General features: G+C 38.3%; 2 protein-coding genes and 1 pseudogene across 2 annotated transcripts; 1 reads left to right on the plus strand and 2 right to left on the minus strand.

The window, feature by feature from the left end:
- The first annotated feature begins 22 nt into the window (after positions 1 to 22).
- On the plus strand, positions 23 to 976 carry LOC105090059 (olfactory receptor 9G4). The gene has a single exon (XM_010981249.2). The coding sequence runs from the start codon at positions 38 to 40 to the stop codon at positions 974 to 976; it is 939 nt and encodes a 312-aa protein (XP_010979551.2). The 5' UTR covers positions 23 to 37.
- A 1,767-nt stretch (positions 977 to 2,743) lies between these two features.
- On the minus strand, positions 2,744 to 3,672 carry LOC105090060 (olfactory receptor 9G19-like; annotated as a pseudogene).
- A 10,163-nt stretch (positions 3,673 to 13,835) lies between these two features.
- LOC105090028 (olfactory receptor 9G19) lies at positions 13,836 to 14,753 on the minus strand. The gene has a single exon (XM_010981219.1). The coding sequence runs from the start codon at positions 14,751 to 14,753 to the stop codon at positions 13,836 to 13,838; it is 918 nt and encodes a 305-aa protein (XP_010979521.1).
- Positions 14,754 to 19,076: the final 4,323 nt, after the last annotated feature.

Genomic DNA, 19,076 nt, shown 5'->3' on the forward strand with positions numbered 1-19,076 from the left:
TTTTCATGACTGTTATCAGGCCTTCCCCTCTGTGAACATGGAAATAGGAAATCGCACCATCCTGACTGAGTTCATCTTACTGGGTCTCTCTTCAGACCCCCAGTGGCAGCTGATTTTATTTGGAATATTCCTGGTGCTCTACTTGATCACCTTGTCAGGGAACATGACCCTAGTTATCTTGATCTGTGTCAATTCCCGCCTGCACACACCTATGTATTTTTTCATTGGCAATCTGTCTTTTTTGGATTTCTGGTACACATCTGTGTATACTCCCAAAATCCTGGCCAATTGTGTCTCAGAAGATAAGCGCATTTCCCTGGCTGGGTGTGGAGCCCAGTTGTTCTTTTCCTGTGTTGTGGCTTACACTGAGTGCCATCTCCTAGCGGCCATGGCCTATGACCGCCACGCAGCCATCTGTAACCCGCTACTCTACTCAAGCACTATGTCCAGCTCTCTCTGTACCACACTCGTTGCTGGCTCCTACACAGGAGGCTTCTTGAATGCCATCGCCCATGCCGCCAACACCTTTCGCCTGAGTTTCTGTGGCAAAAATATCATCGACCACTTCTTCTGTGATGCACCGCCATTGGTGAAAATGTCCTGTACAGATACCCAGGTCTATGAAAAGGTCCTCCTGGGAGTGGTGGGCTTCACTGTCCTCTCCAACATTCTTGCCATCCTGATTTCCTATTTCAACATCCTCCTGGCTATTCTGAGGATCCGCACGGCCTCAGGAAGGCGCAAAGCCTTCTCCACCTGTGCGTCACACCTCATCTCGGTCATGCTCTTCTATGGATCCTTGCTCTTCATGTATTCAAGGCCAAGTTCCACCTACTCCCTGGGGAAGGACAAAGTGGCTGCCCTGTTCTACACTGTGGTCAACCCACTGCTCAACCCTCTCATCTATAGCCTGAGAAACAAAGATGTCAAGGAGGCCTTCTGGAAAGCAACACAGATCAGAAGTCGCCAGAGATGAAGGTTATCTTTTGGCAGCACGCTCTCATTGCACTTTCCATGTTACAAACATGTTTGTAAGTGTCGCAACATTTCAAGTAAATGCAACAGGTTATACTTAAAAGATGAAACATTGATCAAACCATTTTTAATTATTTATTATTATTTTGTTGTGATTAAACTATTTTAAATCCATAATATCGAGCTGTTTGATGTTCTACAGTATTGTGTTTTGCTTCTTGGCAGTACTAGATTTTCATAAAAATTATCAGCTTGATTATCTGTGAGAGGTTTTAGAAAGAGAAAAAGAGGAATTGGTTGGGTTTTGTGCATATAGTTTGACTTTCAATCTTAGCAGATTTTGTTGTGTGGGGAAAAGATTGGAATGGCTAAATGTCAGGAAATTTTCAAGATTTTCTGCATATTTATTTTCAGCAAGGAATCCCTCTATATTCTTTCATAAAACTCTAACTGAGTATGTAGAAAATGCCTTTGTAAATTTGTATCTTCTGTATCAGTTTAACATTAGGCAAAAATATTTGAGTTGTTTAAATTGAAAACAAACAAACAATTAAACACCTTTCTAAATCTATGGAGGGACGTGTCTCTAGGATGGTGTATCACCCTGCAAGCAGGATTTGTCACAGAGAAGGGGTATGCCACACTCTTCCTCATTTCATACACCACGTGTTCTCCATGAAGGAAAGTAACATCAGGTGGAACTAACAGAAGCCAACCTACCAACCCACCCACCAACAAAACCCCCACTATATTCTAAACTCAGTGCTTTTTTGTCCTACCAGAAGATTAAATATATATGTATATTTAATATTATATCTATTTACTTATTTTTTATTTGCTTGTTTTTTGGGGTTATTTTTGTGTTTGTTGGGGGATGAGGAGAGGCAATTAGGTTTATTTATTTACTTATTATTTTAATGGAGGTACTGGGGCTTGAACCTAGGACCTCGTGCATGTTAACCATGTACTCACCACTCAGCTATATCCTACCACCTCCTACCAGAAGATTTTAAGTACAAAGAAACCTAAAGCTCCATATTCAGTATATGGCAAGTCTAGTTGGGATTTTTTCCCATACTTTTTATAACACTGCTAATTAGAGATTATTAGTTACACATGATGAATGACTAGCTGGTGCCTAAGAAGTCAAAACTTTGTTATTGAAATATTATAGTCATTGTTGTAATGATCACATACATAGAACTCATTTAAATTAAAAGTACAAAGCAAAAAATTGTGCCCACTCCACTCTTTGCACTAGCTCTGATGTTTCTGATCTTTCATTTGCATTCATTAAATAACACATCACTGCCGTCTCTGTTTTCAGCACAACATTATTAACATTCCTTTTTCTTCGACTTCCACAGAAGTTCTGTAAGTACTGGACAAGAAGGATTAGGGATGTATTCCTCAAATCTCCAGAATCAACTTAACTTTTTTTTCATATTCTCATAAATCCAATAAAGTAGAGAAAATAAATTGGGTCCACTTAGAAAAAGAAAAGTAAAATTTAATTTTTTGGGATCCCAGATAGAATATATACACTTCTATTTTGCATTGAACCTAATACTACATTAAAAAAAAAACTATATTAATATTAAAATGAATCAGTATATTATAGATTATAATTGTCACTAAAGCAAAAACTAATAAAAACAAAATCTTTTTCAAACAGGTGTTTTATTAATGCCTCTCCCCAGGCCTCTCCTGAAGCAGTCTATTTGCACTGAGCACTGGTTTGGGAAATATCCGTAGCTTAGACTTTGCATTATGTTACCCTGAAGAGTTTCTTCAGAGCTTATTTCACGTCTTTATTCCTCAGACTGTAGATCATGGGGTTCAGCGTGGGGAACAGCACAGTGTAAAATGTGGACACCAATTTGTCCCTCTCGAGGGAATAGCTGGAACTTGGGCGAGAGTAGATGTAGAGAATGGAGCCACAGTACAAGCCATAGTACAAGAGACCAGGTGGGAGGAGCAGGTGGAGAAGGCTTTGAGGCGGCCCTGGGTGGAGCAGATCCTCAGGATGGCAGCGATGATGAAGAGATAGGAGGCCAGGATGAGCACAGCGGGGGTGATGACGTTGGAGGCCAGGAGGAAGTACAGCACATCCTGGAAGGTCTCCTTCACATCACATGCTAACTTCACCAGGGGTGGGACATCACAGAAAAAGTCATCAATAACATTGTCACCACAAAAACTCAAAGTGAATGTGTTGCTGGTGAGTATTATTGCATTGACAAAACCTCCAGTGTAGGAGTAGACAAGCAAGCAGAGGCACCGTCTCCTTGACATGGCCTGAGCATAGAGCAGGGGGTTGGAGATGGCCACATAGCGGTCATAAGCCATGGCAGCCAACAGGTAACACTCACTGTATGCCAGCCCGGCAGAGAAGAAGAACTGAGCTGCACACCCTGCAAAGGAGATGCTCTTGTCTTCAGAGCTGCAGGTCATCAGGATCTTTGGAGTGTAGACAGAGGAATACCAGAAATCTAAAAAAGACAGATTCCCAATGAAAAAGTACATGGGTGTGTGCAGCCGTGAGTCATTACAGATCAACACCATGAGAGTGGTATTTCCTACCAGGGTCACAGAGTAGACAGCAAGGAACACCACAGAGAGGACCACCTGCATCACAGGGTTTGTTGTGAAGCCCACCAGGATGAACTCAGTGACCGTGTGATTGCTTCTCTCCATGGTTTAAAGAGACCTCACCTACAAATGAAAGAGTGAGATGTTTACCGCAACCAGTACCAAAGGAGGTCATTCTCTGTTACAAACCTGTGAGATATGATCAAGGCCTTGGTTATTGGAGTAAGGAAGATCTGAGCAGGAATCTTGGCTGGGTTAGGCAAGTGATGGAAGCTTTCTGAGCCACAACTTATTTATGTCATTAAAATGCATTTAGTAGTAGGAGGCCTTAAGGCTGTTTGGCCATTTATTCTTGTATTTAAAAACATTTCTTGAGCCCTTGGTGCTGTCTAGGCATTGGAATACAGAAGTGAGGTTGATAAGGTTGACCCTTACTGAGTCTTCATTTGGAAGGGAGAGATACATAATAAATAAACAAGAAAGTATAGAAATATTTTTAGTTAATGTTAGATGATATTAAGAAAGTAAAACTGGCTCATGAAGTGAAGAGGAACTGGGAGTGGAGCTAATTAAATTCAAATACTGAGGGAAAAATGTCTATTTCCCATTTCCAAGCTACAAATGAACAAGTAGTTCAAAGCCCATGAGATGTGGGAGAGGACCCGTGGTTTAGAAGGTGGTGACACATGAAGGGTGGTAGAATATGCCATCCCAATATGCCACTTTGGCATAAGAATTATTTTAAGCTAATGGCATTAAAAAAAATTAAACAGTAGATACCCAAGTACAGTGTGATCTCCCCTTTGCTTTCTGAAAATAAGAAATAAAACTCTTAGGTGAGAGCTGCCCTCCTAATACCAGGAGAAGAGAAACATTCTCATTATCAAAGACAGGAAGCTGAGACCAAAAGAATTCTGCACAAAGAGTTTTTGTTAAAATAATTCTTTTTTTCTTTTTCATCCATGTTGTAGCATGTATCATTATTTAATTCTTTTTTATTGCCTAACAATATTCCTCTATGTAGATACACTATATTTTGTTTACCCATTCATCAATTGATAGGTATTTAATTTTTTCTTCTTTCTGGCAATGATGAACAATGCTGCTATGAACGAATCTTGAGTAGACATCCAGGAGCAGAATTGCATAGTCACATGGTAAATGTGTATTTAACATTTTTAAGAACTGCCAGACTGTCTTTCACATTAGCTGTACCATTTTTCAATCCCACCAGCATGGTGTGAGGGTTCTAATTTTTTCTTAATTTTCACCAAAACCAGTTGTCTGCCTTTGTAATATTAGCAATGCAAGTGTGTCTGAAGTGTTAAAATACTGTGATTTTGATTTACATTTTCCTAATGACTAGTAATGTTGATCATTTTTTCATATGTTTATTGGCTATTTGTTTTTCTTCTTTGGAATAATATCTATTCAAATCTTTGACCCATTTTTAATTAGGTTTTTTGTCTTTTTATTGTTAAATTGTAAGAGTTCTTATATATTCTGGAGACAAGTCTCTTATCAGACATATGACTTGCAAATATTATCTCCCATTCTTTGGATTATCTTTTTACTTTCTTGGTGATGTACTTTCATGAACAAAGGGTTTTAAATTTGATAAAGTCCAATCTATGTATTTTTTTCCTTGCTTGCTTTTGGTGTCTTATCTAAGAAATAATCTAGCCCAATAGCCTAAACCTGTGGTCACAAAGATTTGCTCTTTTTCTTCTGAGATTTTTATAGTTTTAGTTCTTAAATGTAGACCTATGATCCATTTTGAGTTATTTCCTGTAGTGTGAGGTTGGAAATCAATCTCATTATTCTGAGTGTAAATATCTAGTTGTTTCAACACCATTTGTTGAAAAGACTATTCTTTCCCAACTGAATTGTCTTGGCACCCTTGTCAAAAATCAGTTGATTATTGTTTTGGTTTCTTGTTGTCCCTGTAACAAGTTACTTCATACTCAGTGGCTCAAAATAATACAAATATGTTACCTTATAGTTCTTTAGGATTAGAATTTGGACTCAACCTGGGTCCAACAGGGCTGATATCAAGATGTCGGCAGGGCTGTGTTCCTATCTGGAGACTCTCAGGGAGAACCCTTTCCTTGACTTTCAGCTTCTAGACACTGCCCACATTCCATGGATCGTGATCCCTCTCCTCCATCTTTAAAGTCAGCACCAGCATGTCTCTATGACCATTCTTTAACAGTCACATCTCCCTCGGACTCCTTCTGCCTCCTTTTCAACTTTTAAGGATCCTTGTGATTATGTTAGGTCCAGCCTATAGTCCAGTATAATCTATTTTAAAGTCACTTGATTAGCAACCTTATTTTCCACTTCCCTTGTAACCAAATGTATTCACATGTTCCAGGGATTAGAATGTGAACGTTTTGGAAGGCATTATCCTACCTACCAAAACCACAAATGTAGCAGTTTTTTGTTTTTTTGTTTTTCCTGGACTCTCCATTCTACTCCACTGATCTTTATGTCTGTCCTTATATCAATGCCTCTTACTGTAGCTTGTAGTAAGTTTTGAAATTGAGATGTGTGAACCCTTCAGCTTTGTCCTTCCTTTTAAAACAATTCTTACCTTCCTTTCGCCTACACATACATTCTTAGTTACTGTTTCACAATTGCTTCTCTTTGTTCAACTTGTAGAAATCATTTAGATTTTGCCACTTCTTTGGGTCTTTATTTCTTCATGAGGGCTTCCCTGTGATATAAAACTTATATTACATAAATTTGTATGCTTTTCTCTTGTCTTATGTCAGTCTAATTTTCAGGCCCAGACCCTAAAGTAAAAATTTGCCTCCTCTGCACAGTTTTCCTCCACAATCATAGAGGAAATTCTCTCCTCAGTTATTCTGCAGGAGCCTTTGACACATTTATCATAAATCCCAGAGAGAGAATCAAACTGAGCATTAGAGTGAACTGTCACAGTGGAGACCTGCAAATTAATCCATCTGGTTATGGCAAGTAAAAAGAAATAAGTTATTTAGGTCTTTTGGAGTCTAAAAGCCCAGGATTTAGCACTGCTTTCCAGTTTTTATAACTAGCCATGTACAATTCTAAAAAAGACATATCCCAATTTGATACCATCTGTAGTGGTAGTTCTCAGTTCTATCACAGTCACAAATTTCCACTTTACAACAAGCATCTTTTAATGCTTCTTTTATAGTCCTAAAATGAAATTTATAGTTAATGTAACATTTTGGTTCTCTGAGACCCAAAATCCAATCTGGGGGTTGTTCTCCCACACATAAAACAAGCAATACTCTGGACACCAGCAAGGTGTCCAAAAATTCAACATAATTTTAACATTATCTACCCTGAGATAGCATTGGATTTTACAGGAAAAGGCTCAGTCCCACAAGACTGCTCCTTCTCCCAACTTCAGATACCAGTTGCAAGCCCAGGTTGTTACCTGTACTTCTGAACAACTTGCTATAAATCAGAGGTTTCCAGGAGCCCCACCTTGGGTTTGATTAGTTCCCAGAGCAACTCACAGAACTCAGAGAAACATTTTATCTAGGAGTTATGTGAAGGAATAAAAAGACAGCTGGAGAATATTCCTGAGGGGTAAGATTACTTGCGATGATATTGTGCCCAGTTCACCTTTTCATGAGTCTACTGGGTCTCTGGGGTCATGCAGAGATATGAGCCCATCAGGAAATAAACTCCATGAGAGTAGAAATTTTTGTCTGTTTTGTTCATTGCTATACAACCAGTACCTAGAATTTTACCAGGCATATAGTAGACACACATACATATTTAATGAATGAATGGATGAATGAACAAATGAATGAATGAGTTGCAAGAGAAACAAGTCGATAGTATCAATTTTCTGGGTGGCTTCTAATGATGGCATTTTATCCTTCGACTATCAGCAGAATTGTTTGAGATCTCATATGTGTTTTCTGGCACGAGTAACCCTTGGCCAGTTGTATTGCCTGCAGAAAGGAATAGAAAGAAACAAACAAATCTGCCTACAAAATATCCTTACCAAATATTTGTTTGTCCAAATGGACCGAGTCTGTATTGTCAGCTAAAGAATGCCACCATCTGGCCCTACGAGGGTTGAGTCATTAGCCACTGAATTTTCCCATCCTTCAACACACCCTGAAAAGAGTTCAGGGTGAGGATGAAGAATGAGATACTGTGCTCTGGGAAAACTGGCAGGACAGGCCTTCAAATAGATATTTCTGGGAGAAAATTCTATGAATGCAATTTCTTGCATCTTCCCATAGGAAGAGGAGCACTAAGATCACTAAGATGTCTGTGTCTTCTGACCAGCAGCAACCTTCTACCAAGCCGTGTGCTCGATTGCACGACGCCTCTAAAACCACTTATGTGCTGACCTCCCCTCTTGTGTCTTCAGAGCAGCTCCTCTGAGGCATCTAATAGGGCGTCCCTCGTGTCTCTCAGGCAATAGTCCTAAGTCCCCAAATAAAACTGAAACTCACGGCTCTCACATTGTGCTTTTTTATTTCAGTCGACAGTGTCAGAGAAGCTTTTCAGGTCAGCAACAGACTTTCTGTCACAGAATGCCACGGTGGATATAGGAAGCCTGCTTTAGAAATCAGAGCTGACTGTTTAAACCAGAGACAGCTTGGATACCATGAAAAAAAAAATGACTTTCAGGCAATTAACAAGGATTCCACTTCTCCACCCAGAGGCGACACTGCAAAGGCTCAAATTCTTTATATGTAAAGCAAGGATAACTTATCCCTCCTATGGTGTGTTGTTACTGAGATAACTCAAAGGAGGACTAACCACAGTGCCTGGCACATCATAGACACTCAGGTAACCAGTGGTTCTCAAATGTCATGCCCATAACATTCACCTGGCCCAGCCCAGAGCTCCTAATTCAGCAGGCTAGCGGTGGGGCCCAGGAACCAGCTTTCACTGAAGCAGCCCAACGGCTTGTCTGTGGATCAAGTCTGAGAGATGCTGAAATAAATATCATTTGTTTCCTTATTTTTCTTTATATCAGGAGTCCTGCCTCCATTATAATGTTGTGAAGACTCAAAGGGTTAACAAATACAAAGATGTGTTGCATGTTTACATTTTAAAAGAGAAGCTACAGACAGATCTACTTTGAATCCTAACACCAACGGAAGAAGATGGGGCACACATTTCCCTGGGCAGGGACTGACTTGAAGAACTGAGTTCTGTGTTTGTTAATCACAGTCAGAACACTGTGACAATCCAGCTGTGTTTGCTAACTAGCTGACAGGTTGTCCTTCCTAACTAAGGACATATTTTTGTGTTAAATTAAATAATGCACTTTTCTTTCAAAACTGTTAAAATATAACCTTTTATATTTAGAGAGAAGCTTCTCTTAGCTGGAATTCTTCTCAAAAATGCCATATGCCTTTGCGCTGTCTTAAAGAATATTAAACAAAAAAATTTGTACTTTTTTGGATGTCTTTTGCTCTTTAGAAAAATAATCTCTAGTAATCACTGCTGCTTCATCCTGTTACCTCAGTTGCCCGTGAGATATTAACACTGCTGTTTCTTTTGTAAGTGGTTCCTGATAGTAGCTTGCTTGTTTGTTTTTCTGGTGTATTTAGGTTATTATTATTTTTTTCTTTCATCCCTTGTCTTTTTCTGCAATATTAATGGATATTTTTGTCTCTAATAATGAAAAGTGCTACTTCTTCTTGTGAACTCTCAGAAGTTTCAGAAACTTCAGTAGGAAGATGGTGAAGATATTTCAAAAGAGGCCCCTTCATTAGCACATATTGTATCTTAGTATGTGAATGATCTTAAGACTGGTTGTGAGGAACAGGTAACATTTTCCGTCTAACTGTAGCATCTGAATTAGTCAACTTACCTAAAATTCTCAGCAACATCATCACCTCAACAGAGTTCAAATCTGCCTGTCCCAGAATCTTTTATGCCGGTTTCTGAATCCCCAGGGTTGTACTTCCTGCAGCCCCTTAGGAGTTCCTAGGCTTTGCTAATAACTAACAGAACAATTAAATAGCATTGCGTGTTGACAAATTGGGTATTATTCAATGATGGGGAATTTTTTTTTTGAGACTACAATTCCCTGGTGAAATGTAACGTCAAAATTTCCATTGTCATTCTCTCTAGTTATGTAGAAGGCAAAATAAACATGTGTGTACATGCTTGTGTATACTATACATTTATATCCAGATATTTGCATATTAAAGCATATACGCTCAGTAATGCTGATATCTTTATTATCTGCTGAATACCTTTTGTCCTTCCAAATCCATTCTCTACACTTTTAACCTGCTCTTTGCTTCAGGATGCTCAGATGTCTTAACTGTATCAGTAGGTTCCTTTGTGCTCTGTCTGCTTAATGGGTTTAGCCAGTGGTTGTCACTGGCAGGGAAAGAAGTGAGGTCAGAGTGATTTTTCCCTGTCCTCTATTTTTGCAAAGATACCACAGATGTCTGCATTCCTGGACCTAGACCGTACCTCCTGCCAAGTGACCCATTTCCAAGCTCTCTCTCCAGAGCGTATAACCTCACTCTGTTCCATCAAGAATAGAGAAGTAACACGCTCTGAAGTTATTAGTTCTAGGGGTAGTACACTATTTCTTGGGATACAAGTAGAAATTATACATATCTTGTGGTAGGTTGGCTTTTGCTGAAATTTAAATCTGGACTATCCAATGGAAGAAAAGAAACAGGCAGGCAGAAAGCTGTATTGCAATATTCAACTCCCAGAGACAAGAAGGGAGCAATTTCCCAATGTGCCACAAACCCTAGATCATAACCAAATATTTTGTTGTTCAGATATTTGTGGCGATGTCTCATGGATTAGGTGATTCTTATGGAATGAAGTAGGTAAGAAAACAACCAAGGTGATATTTTCCTTGTAAGGAAAAAACATCTGTCTTTACTTGGATAAAAACTACCTCAAGATGATCTAGTAGGGAAATGACACTCCTGGGTAATTCTCCAACGTGAGCTACTTTACAGCCACTGAAAACTTGGACCGATGGGGAAACATGGACCCTTTGAGGAAGAATCTTGAAACTTAGCCAATGTGTACACTGTACATCTTCTTCCAAGGCTTCTTGTGAATGGCTAGCAACCATTTATGAGAGTAATGTTATATTGGGAAAAGGTAAATATCTAGATCTTCTGTGGGTTATTGGATACTGACTCTGAATTAACACTAATCTCCAGTGATGGAAAAACATCAGGGGTACACACTTGACAGTGGGTCTCGTAAAAATAATTTAAAGATAGTTTTGGCTTGCATGCATCTCTCATTGAGCCCAGTCAGAATAGATATGTAGATGATTATTTTTAAACCCAGACCCAGACATCGTATTGGGTATAGCTACATTCAATAAAACAAACCCCTCATTTTAGCTCCCTGTCCCTGACCCATGGAATGAGGCTTACTGTTGTTGGGAGTTCAGGTAGAAATTTCTGTAACTGCTTCCCCTACACCCCCTCAGCTAAGACAGTGTACAAAATGCAGTGTTGCGTCCCTGGGGGCAAGTGCTGAGATTAGTGCTTTCATCAAAACTTGAAGATGCCAGGTTGGGGATCTCAGTCCATCACGTTGAACCCCTCTCTTTGTCTGAGGGGAAAGGACTGAGGGTCTTCAAAGGGGAGGTCATGAGTGAACAAGGGCAGAATGCTTCCCCAGCGAAACACCCTCAGGTGCTCTGACCGGTTGGAATCCAGGAAGTACCCTGGTCACGCTGGGCTCCTCCTGCATCGAACTGATAGGGACCACTCTGCTGGGCAGGGCAATTGATGCCAATCACCAGAGAAAAATTACTGGAGGCTGTAAAATGCGATCAAGAAGTAGCATGGCTGGAACCCAGGGGATTTAGCAGTGTATTTCCTAGCATCCTCTTAGCCTTCTCTGTCAAAGGAAAGGTACCACAAACAAATAAAAACAAGATAATCAAAGACCCAGTTCTAACAGTAAGATAATTTGGACAACTTACCAGGTAACTTTCATTCAACTGAAGTGCTGAGAAAGTGTGAAGGGACCAGAGCCATGCAAGAAGGGAGGTAGAGAGAGAGGTTTGTTTTGTGATTATAACAATGGGAAGTTACAGTAAATTTCAGCTATATCGATCCTATTGCCCACCTCCTTTTTTTTTTTTTTTTTTTTTTTTTTTTTTTTACCAGATACAACACTGAATGTGAATAAAAAACCCCATATAGTGTGATTTTGGGGATCCCAAAAGTCCTGCTCTCCAGAAATGTCCACTGTCCATCACATGCTGTGAAAGACCATAAGTATCATTTTTTTAAAATAGCATGTGTAAATCCAAGGAAATTTTTGCGTGCAGAAGTACACTCACAAACATTTGTACTTACAAAAATTTGTATTAAAGCTCATATATCTAAAAGACACAGTTTAGAAACTACTTTCTTTTAAGACTTTAAACTTCATTTGTATTTTGAGTAATAAAATTCCCTTAGAAATACATGCTGTAATTTCAAATTAATGTTGAAGATTCTTCTGAATGCTTTACAACCATAAGCTGCAGACGGAACATTCCCAACAGTGAGTAAAAACACTGACTGCCAAATTTACACTTAAACATATTCTAAAACATTCTCTAAAATACTAATGCCATATATTTAATTAAAGTTTTATTACTGTTTTTTTAATGTCTTCCTAGGATCATCATTATCTGTATCTTACCATCTTACTGGAGTCTGGTAACATTATTTAGACTTGGTTTTGGAGTTGAGATTACTTTTTCATACACAAAATATTATGGCTATACACTTAGGTCAGTGAAATTTACCGTATCTGGGTATATTGAAAATTATTTGGAGAATGGGACTTGGTCACTTCTGTTGAAAGGATTTAAGTAGGAGATCTTGACAAGCAGTTTGAGTATCTTTATTGTAGTTAAATATCAAGATTTACAATGCTAGGATGTTTCAAGAATAGGTTTATTACACCAGCGTAACTTTTTGTTTCTGACATTTCCCCATAGAATGATACAGTTAGAATATATTTTATAGAAAATATTTTATTATTAATGGGTAATAGATATCTTTTAGAAAATGAGAGTCTGCATTGGCATAAATAGCTTTTGGTCTTAGAACGTTGTCTAAATCAAGCATCTTAGGGTCATACAGTTGGGCCTAGCTTCTGTTGGGTTACTTCGTGTTACAACAAGAAGTGATGATATATGCTGGATTTAAATTTCAGGTTAATATATATCCCTGCCTGTGCTGATTAGTCTTTCCTGCTCTGAGTGGAGTTGCTGCATTTTGGGGAACTACTTGCTGACATTTTACTTTCTTGCATTTTTTAAATTGCTTATACCTATAGAAATAAGGACGTATTCAGGATTATTGAAATTAATTACATTAACATTGTTTCAGTTTTAAAAATCAAAATTTTATGCATCTCATCATATTTCCTCACTTGCCTAATCACTCCCTTTATATATTCCCTATAAAATTTTTCTCTTTAGAATAATGTGCACCCATAGAGTTTTATTTCTCAAGTTGTTTCACCTCATTGTAGTTATTATTATTATTTATTAAAGTGATTGTGTTTTGATGCTCAAAAAGTCACAATTTGGAAGCAGAAGTCCATGGACATTCACTACTATAAAATGCAAGAATAGCCCAGTGGGTTATACAATGATTCACAAAAATCATATCTATGGGAACTTGACTGAATTTTTTCCCTAATTGCATAAGATGGGTAAGAGATGTAGATTGAAGAGGTCATGCTTGCTAAGTCTAGTTGTACTGATTATTTCATGGATGTCTCTGGATATTTGTCTTAATGATTTTGGGGGAAAAATATGTATAAAATGCTTAAGAAATTTGGTTATGGGTATGGAAACTGATGATTTCCACTACTTAATATTCATAGAAAAAAACTGAAAAATTAATTCAGCATTCTTTTTCTATTCCTAGGAAAAACTATCTAGATACTATTTTATGATTATCAGCCAGTCAAAAACCTTCATATGCTAAAGGAGTGTGCTGTTATCTCACTGTAATAAGATAGAAGGGAGGTTTTGGTTTCAAGTTCTTTGTGTCTAATCTAGAGTTACATGAAATTTAATGAAAATCCTTCTATTATTATATTTAAATTTTATCCTCCAAATTGCCTTAATTTCCTCATTTGGGTGTCTTGAATGGCCAGGTATCAAGAGTGCAAATTCTTTAACAGTCATAGTGAGAATTCTTGATCATGATGGAACATCATGGCTGCACTTCTTGAAATATAATTACCTGATGAAAAATTGTCTTTGCATCTCATTAAAAGGAGTGAATCTTCATTTATTTGAAGAGTTTACTCAGAGCCTCCTTCACATCCTTATTCCTCAGGCTATAGATCATGGGATTCAACATGGGAAACACCACAGTGTAAAACGTAGAAACTATTTTGTCCCTGTCCAAAGAATAGCTCGATCGTGGACGAGCATAGATGTAGAGAATGGAGCCATAGTACAAGGTGACAGAGATCAGGTGGGAGAAGCAGGTGGAGAAGGCTTTGAAGCGACCCTGGGTGGAGCGGATCTTCAAGATGGTGGTGATGATGAAGAGGTAGGAAGCCAGTATGAGCGCAGAGGGTGTGATGACATTGGAGGTCAGGAGGAAGTACATCAGAGCCTGGTAGCCATCCTTCCTGCCACAAGCCAGCTTCACCAGGGGAAGCAGATCACAAAAAAAGTCATCAATAGTGTTGTCATTACAGAAGTTCATGGTAAAAGTTTTTTTGGTAATGATGGAAGAGTTAATAAAGCCACCGAGGTATGAGGCTGCTACCAAAAATGCACATAGCTTAATGGGCATGGCCTGAGAGTAAAGCAGTGGCTTTGAGATGGCCACATAGCGGTCATAAGCCATGGCAGCCAACAGGTAACATTCACTGTACCCGAGCCCAGCAGAGAAGAAGAACTGAGCTACACAGCCAGCAAAGGAGATGCTCTTATCCTCAGAGATGCAGATCATTAGGATCTTTGGGATGTAGACAGATGGATACCAGAAATCCAAAAAAGACAGATTCCAAATGAAAAAATACATGGGTGTGTGCAGCCGGGAGTCATTAAAGATCAACACTATGAGGGTGGTATTTCCTAACACAGTCATAGAATAGACACCAAAGAACATGACAAAGAGGACCACCTGCATCACAGGGTCTGCTGTGAAGCCCAGCAGGATGAACTCAGTCACTGTGTGATTGCTCTTGTCCATGGTTATTGGAATCTTACCTAAGAAGAGAAAAAAATGAGAATTCAGTTTTAATCACTGGCCTGAATACATAGAAAATATGTGAAATAATCTATGATCCAACAATGTAAGTTTTCATTTTAGAAAGTATTTTCATTTTGTAATAAACCACTTAGACTTTACAATTATATATATTATCAAATGATAAATTTGGGTACATTAGTCTTTTCAATAGTTTATTTGAGCAAACACTATTTGAATCACACAGCTATCAAATGAATTATGAGTACCCCAAGGAGGAAAGCTAGGAGAGATATTTTTATAGAAAAAGGCACAGATCAAAGCAAGACGATCATTTGATTGGCAATAGATTAAGCAGTTGACAAATCTGGGAAAGCCTACCTGGCTGTTTGTGATTGGTGCTTCTTAAGTTTCGTTTTCTGGGATTCAAGGGCATTAACTCTGGCTTAACGTTTTATTTTGCTTACAATAGTTATCAGGGTATAAATAAGAGCCACCGCAGTCTAATGGCTCACTTGTTTAATGACTTTAGAAATGCAGTTCCAAAAGTCTGAAGTTGGGTACTGTCCCCCCCTCCACCTTAGGAATGATTGTTCAAATAAAGGATGTACTTATAATTTCTGTTTTCTTGTAGTTTAGCCTTCTTCATCATGCCAGTCTGCTTTACTGCTAAATGTGTGATTTCTTAGCTTAAAGTGTTACTTGTTTGTAACTGGAACTCTGAACATCACTTATTTTTAATATATTTTGTGAAGAATCAAGCATTTTTCTTTTAGCACTTCCATATATTGTGACACCCTGAATCCCTATAAATTCTTATCATAATAATACTTATAGGGATAAGAATATACTCAGATTATAAGAATAAAAAGTGAATATATACAATTTTGGGGAGGAAATGTATGCAGGAAAATAATATAGAAAGATGGGATTATAAAAGGCAAAGGATTAACTATTTTTTCCTTATTCTATCAATAAAAATATAATTGGCAATAGTCTAAATAGCCAATTTTATTTTATTTTATTAAAAAAATTTATTGAAGCAGTCAGTTACAATGTGTCAATTTCTGGTGTACAGCATAATGTCCCAGTCATGCATATACATATGTATATTCATTTTCATATTTTTCATTAAAAGTTATTATAAGATAAATTGAATATAGTTCCCTGTGCTATACAGAATAAACTTTTTTAAAATCTATTTTTATTTGCATGTAGTCAGTTTTAGATGTAAGCAATTCATATACAGTACGTAAGCAGTATAGGAGAATAAACTTACAAGTTATATAGAACTTTTAATGCACTATAATGTTTTTATCAAGAATTTTTATTTTAATAACAATTAGGCAAAAAATTACATATCTTAGAATACGACCACAAGACTTGGCATTCCATCCAATGACAGAAATGTGCTCACTTTCTTCAGGATTCCCTGCACGTAGACTCCAGCTGTGCTCTTGAACTGGATAGACAGGAATATATCTAGTGTCTGTGCATCCATGCACTGAAGGAACAGTTCCAGTCACACTAACTTCCCACCAACTAAAGTTGCTTTATAGCTAAATAAACAAAAGTTTCAGTGAATATGACAGTTATGTGTATGCTCGCCATCTTGGAACTTATAAAAACACTGTTTGTCCAAGGTTTTATTAGTGTTAATAAAACCTATTTCTGAGTAAAATGTAGGACACTATCTGACTGTCCCTCTGAGGCTTTTGCTACCATTTCTCTTCTAAAGGTCCCTGTGTTTGTTCAAACCCACACACAGCTAAATTCAGTGATGGTGCTTTGCTTCTCATCTGACTTGATCTACCAGTAGTTTTTGACAGACTTTATCCATTCTTCCTGCTAGAAACACTCTTTTCACTTGGTTTCCAGGTCATCAGACTTGCCTGGGTTTTCTTCTACTTCTAAAACTTCTTGTTTTCCAGTAGCTTTAGAATTATGGCCTCTAGGTTTGAATTTTGGAATGCCCCAGAATCAACCCTTGAATCTCTCCTCTTTTCCATCCACAGTCACTCTGGTGGACCATCTAGTCTAATGACTTTAAGTGCTGTTCATATGTGAGCCCCCCCGTTGTGTGTGTATGTCTCTCTCTCTCTGTTTCCTCCTGACCATGCCTCTTCTCTAAACTCCAGATTCACAGATCCAAATTCCTGCTTAACATCTCTTACACGATGTCCACTGGGAAGGTCAGGAAAAAATGAGTTTCCAATAGTCCATCCGAGGCTGCTTTGCTCTCAGACTTCTCCACTGTAGTAAATGACATCGTGTCAGTTTAAGGATAATCATTGGATATTTTTTACTCTTGTTTGTCTTTTGCTCTGTAGCTGACTAATCAGTGACTTCTTGATTCTACCTTCAAAATATACCCAGAATCTGACCCACTTTCCCACCTCCGGTGGTTCAGCCCTGCACTGAACCACTGCTATCTCACATCTGCATCACTGCAGAGCTTCCTGATGGTCTCCCTGTTTCCTCCCCACTTCTGTCCTTACCCTGCTGAGTCTCTCAGCCAGAGTGATCCTGTGAGAACACCAGTTAGATCACGTCACTGTTCTTCTTCAAACACTCCAATGACTTCACAGTTTATTCAGAGTAAAAGTCCAAATCCTTACAGAGACGTACAAGCTTCTTAGCTTTCTGCTCCCGGCCCCTCCTGTTCTCTCCTTCATGGTTCACTCCGCTCCAGCCTAGTAGCAATGCTGCCCTCTTTTCAACTCCTAGAATAAACTGGTTTCACTCAGAGCCCTTGACAGTTACTCTTCCCCGTGGATAGAATGCCCTTCCTCGGGTTTATTTATAGAGAATCCTCTCCCTTTTCTCAGGGGTCAGTTGCCACTCACATTACCCCTTTCCAGGTGTTCCCTGATCACCTTGGTGCAGTCCACTTCCCTGACATTCTTATACCCCTTTCTACTTTACTACTCTCCCTAGTGCTGCTCACTCTCTAGTATTACATATTGCTCATTAATTCAACGTATTCTCCTTCCCCTCCAATAGAATATCATCTTTCCCACCTACTTTTGATGCAAAATGTATATCAGTTCAACATTTATCTCATTTAAATTTGTATGTTTACTATGACGTTTTGTGGGCTGTTTATTCTAAGTTGGGTACCGTCAATACAAACTGAGAAGTTTGGCGACGGAGCGAAGTCTTTAAAAACACGGATCCAGGAGAACTAAAAGGGGTTTCCTGTGAGAAAAAGTTGAAAACTCTTGTACTGAACCTTAAACTTAATATCTTCTGTTTCTATTTGTTTTATGATTCTCATAATTGTGCTAGAATTTATCACACATTAAAATAATATCTGAGCATTTTGAATACTTTACTCTGAGTCAAGTACTGTGCTTAATGTTTCATAGGCATTATTTTATTTATTTCCTATTATTTTAATTTAAGGATTAACAGAAACAATTTTACAGAAGACCAAACTGAGATTTCATAAGTAGTTAGTAATTACACAATTAGTAAGTGGTGTTGTCTTACTCCAGAGACCTGGTAAGTCACCTCACTTAATATCTGATATTAGATTAACAGTTGTTTGTGGGCTTCATGGGTCCTTCTCTTTTTGGTTTCAACACCCTAACTCAAAACCAGTAGGATAATTCTGAGAGACTCATGCTGTCACAGGTAAGTATCTCACACATGTAGCATCAGATAAATACTTACTCATGGCTTCCAAATGGTCTTCCGTCAGAGTCCTGTGTCTCTTCCGTTTACAGCCAATTCTGTTTATAAGTACAGAAACATTCTGTTCACCTTTCCCAGGACCGGGACACTTACTGGCAATTGTCATAGTCACAGCCAACAAAGGATGACACCATGGGTCCAGATGACTTATCTTTATTCAAGTTCCCCAGTGTATTTGATCCTTAAGCACCTCAGGGGTTCATAGCTTTGAAAGTCTCTGAAAGGCAATTAACTAAAAAGTGTGTTAAACTCAGTGCCAAAGAAGAGAATTATTTAAAAAATTAATGACACTAATTACTATATTTTAGAAATTATTTTTTATAAAATATCTTCCTGAGGTCTTTATTTAATTGGCAAACACCTATGGAGTATGAATTGCCGTTTCTACTTCAGACAAGGAAATAGATCATGTCAGTTAATTAACTTGCCCGGCGAAGTGCAGTCAGGATTTGAACCCAAGGCGATCTGATTAGAAAATTCATAGTCTTCCCCTTAGACCAATTGTGCTTCAAAGACTTAATACTTGAGTCTCTATTCAGCTAACATAATAGTGCTTCAAAAGTGAACTGCACTTATCCTGAGTGTTTATAAACATAGGTTTTGCACCAAACATATTTGGCCTCACTTTTC

Source organism: Camelus dromedarius, chromosome 12 (assembly GCF_036321535.1).
Source record: "Camelus dromedarius isolate mCamDro1 chromosome 12, mCamDro1.pat, whole genome shotgun sequence".
Classification (NCBI taxonomy): Eukaryota; Metazoa; Chordata; class Mammalia; order Artiodactyla; family Camelidae; genus Camelus; species Camelus dromedarius.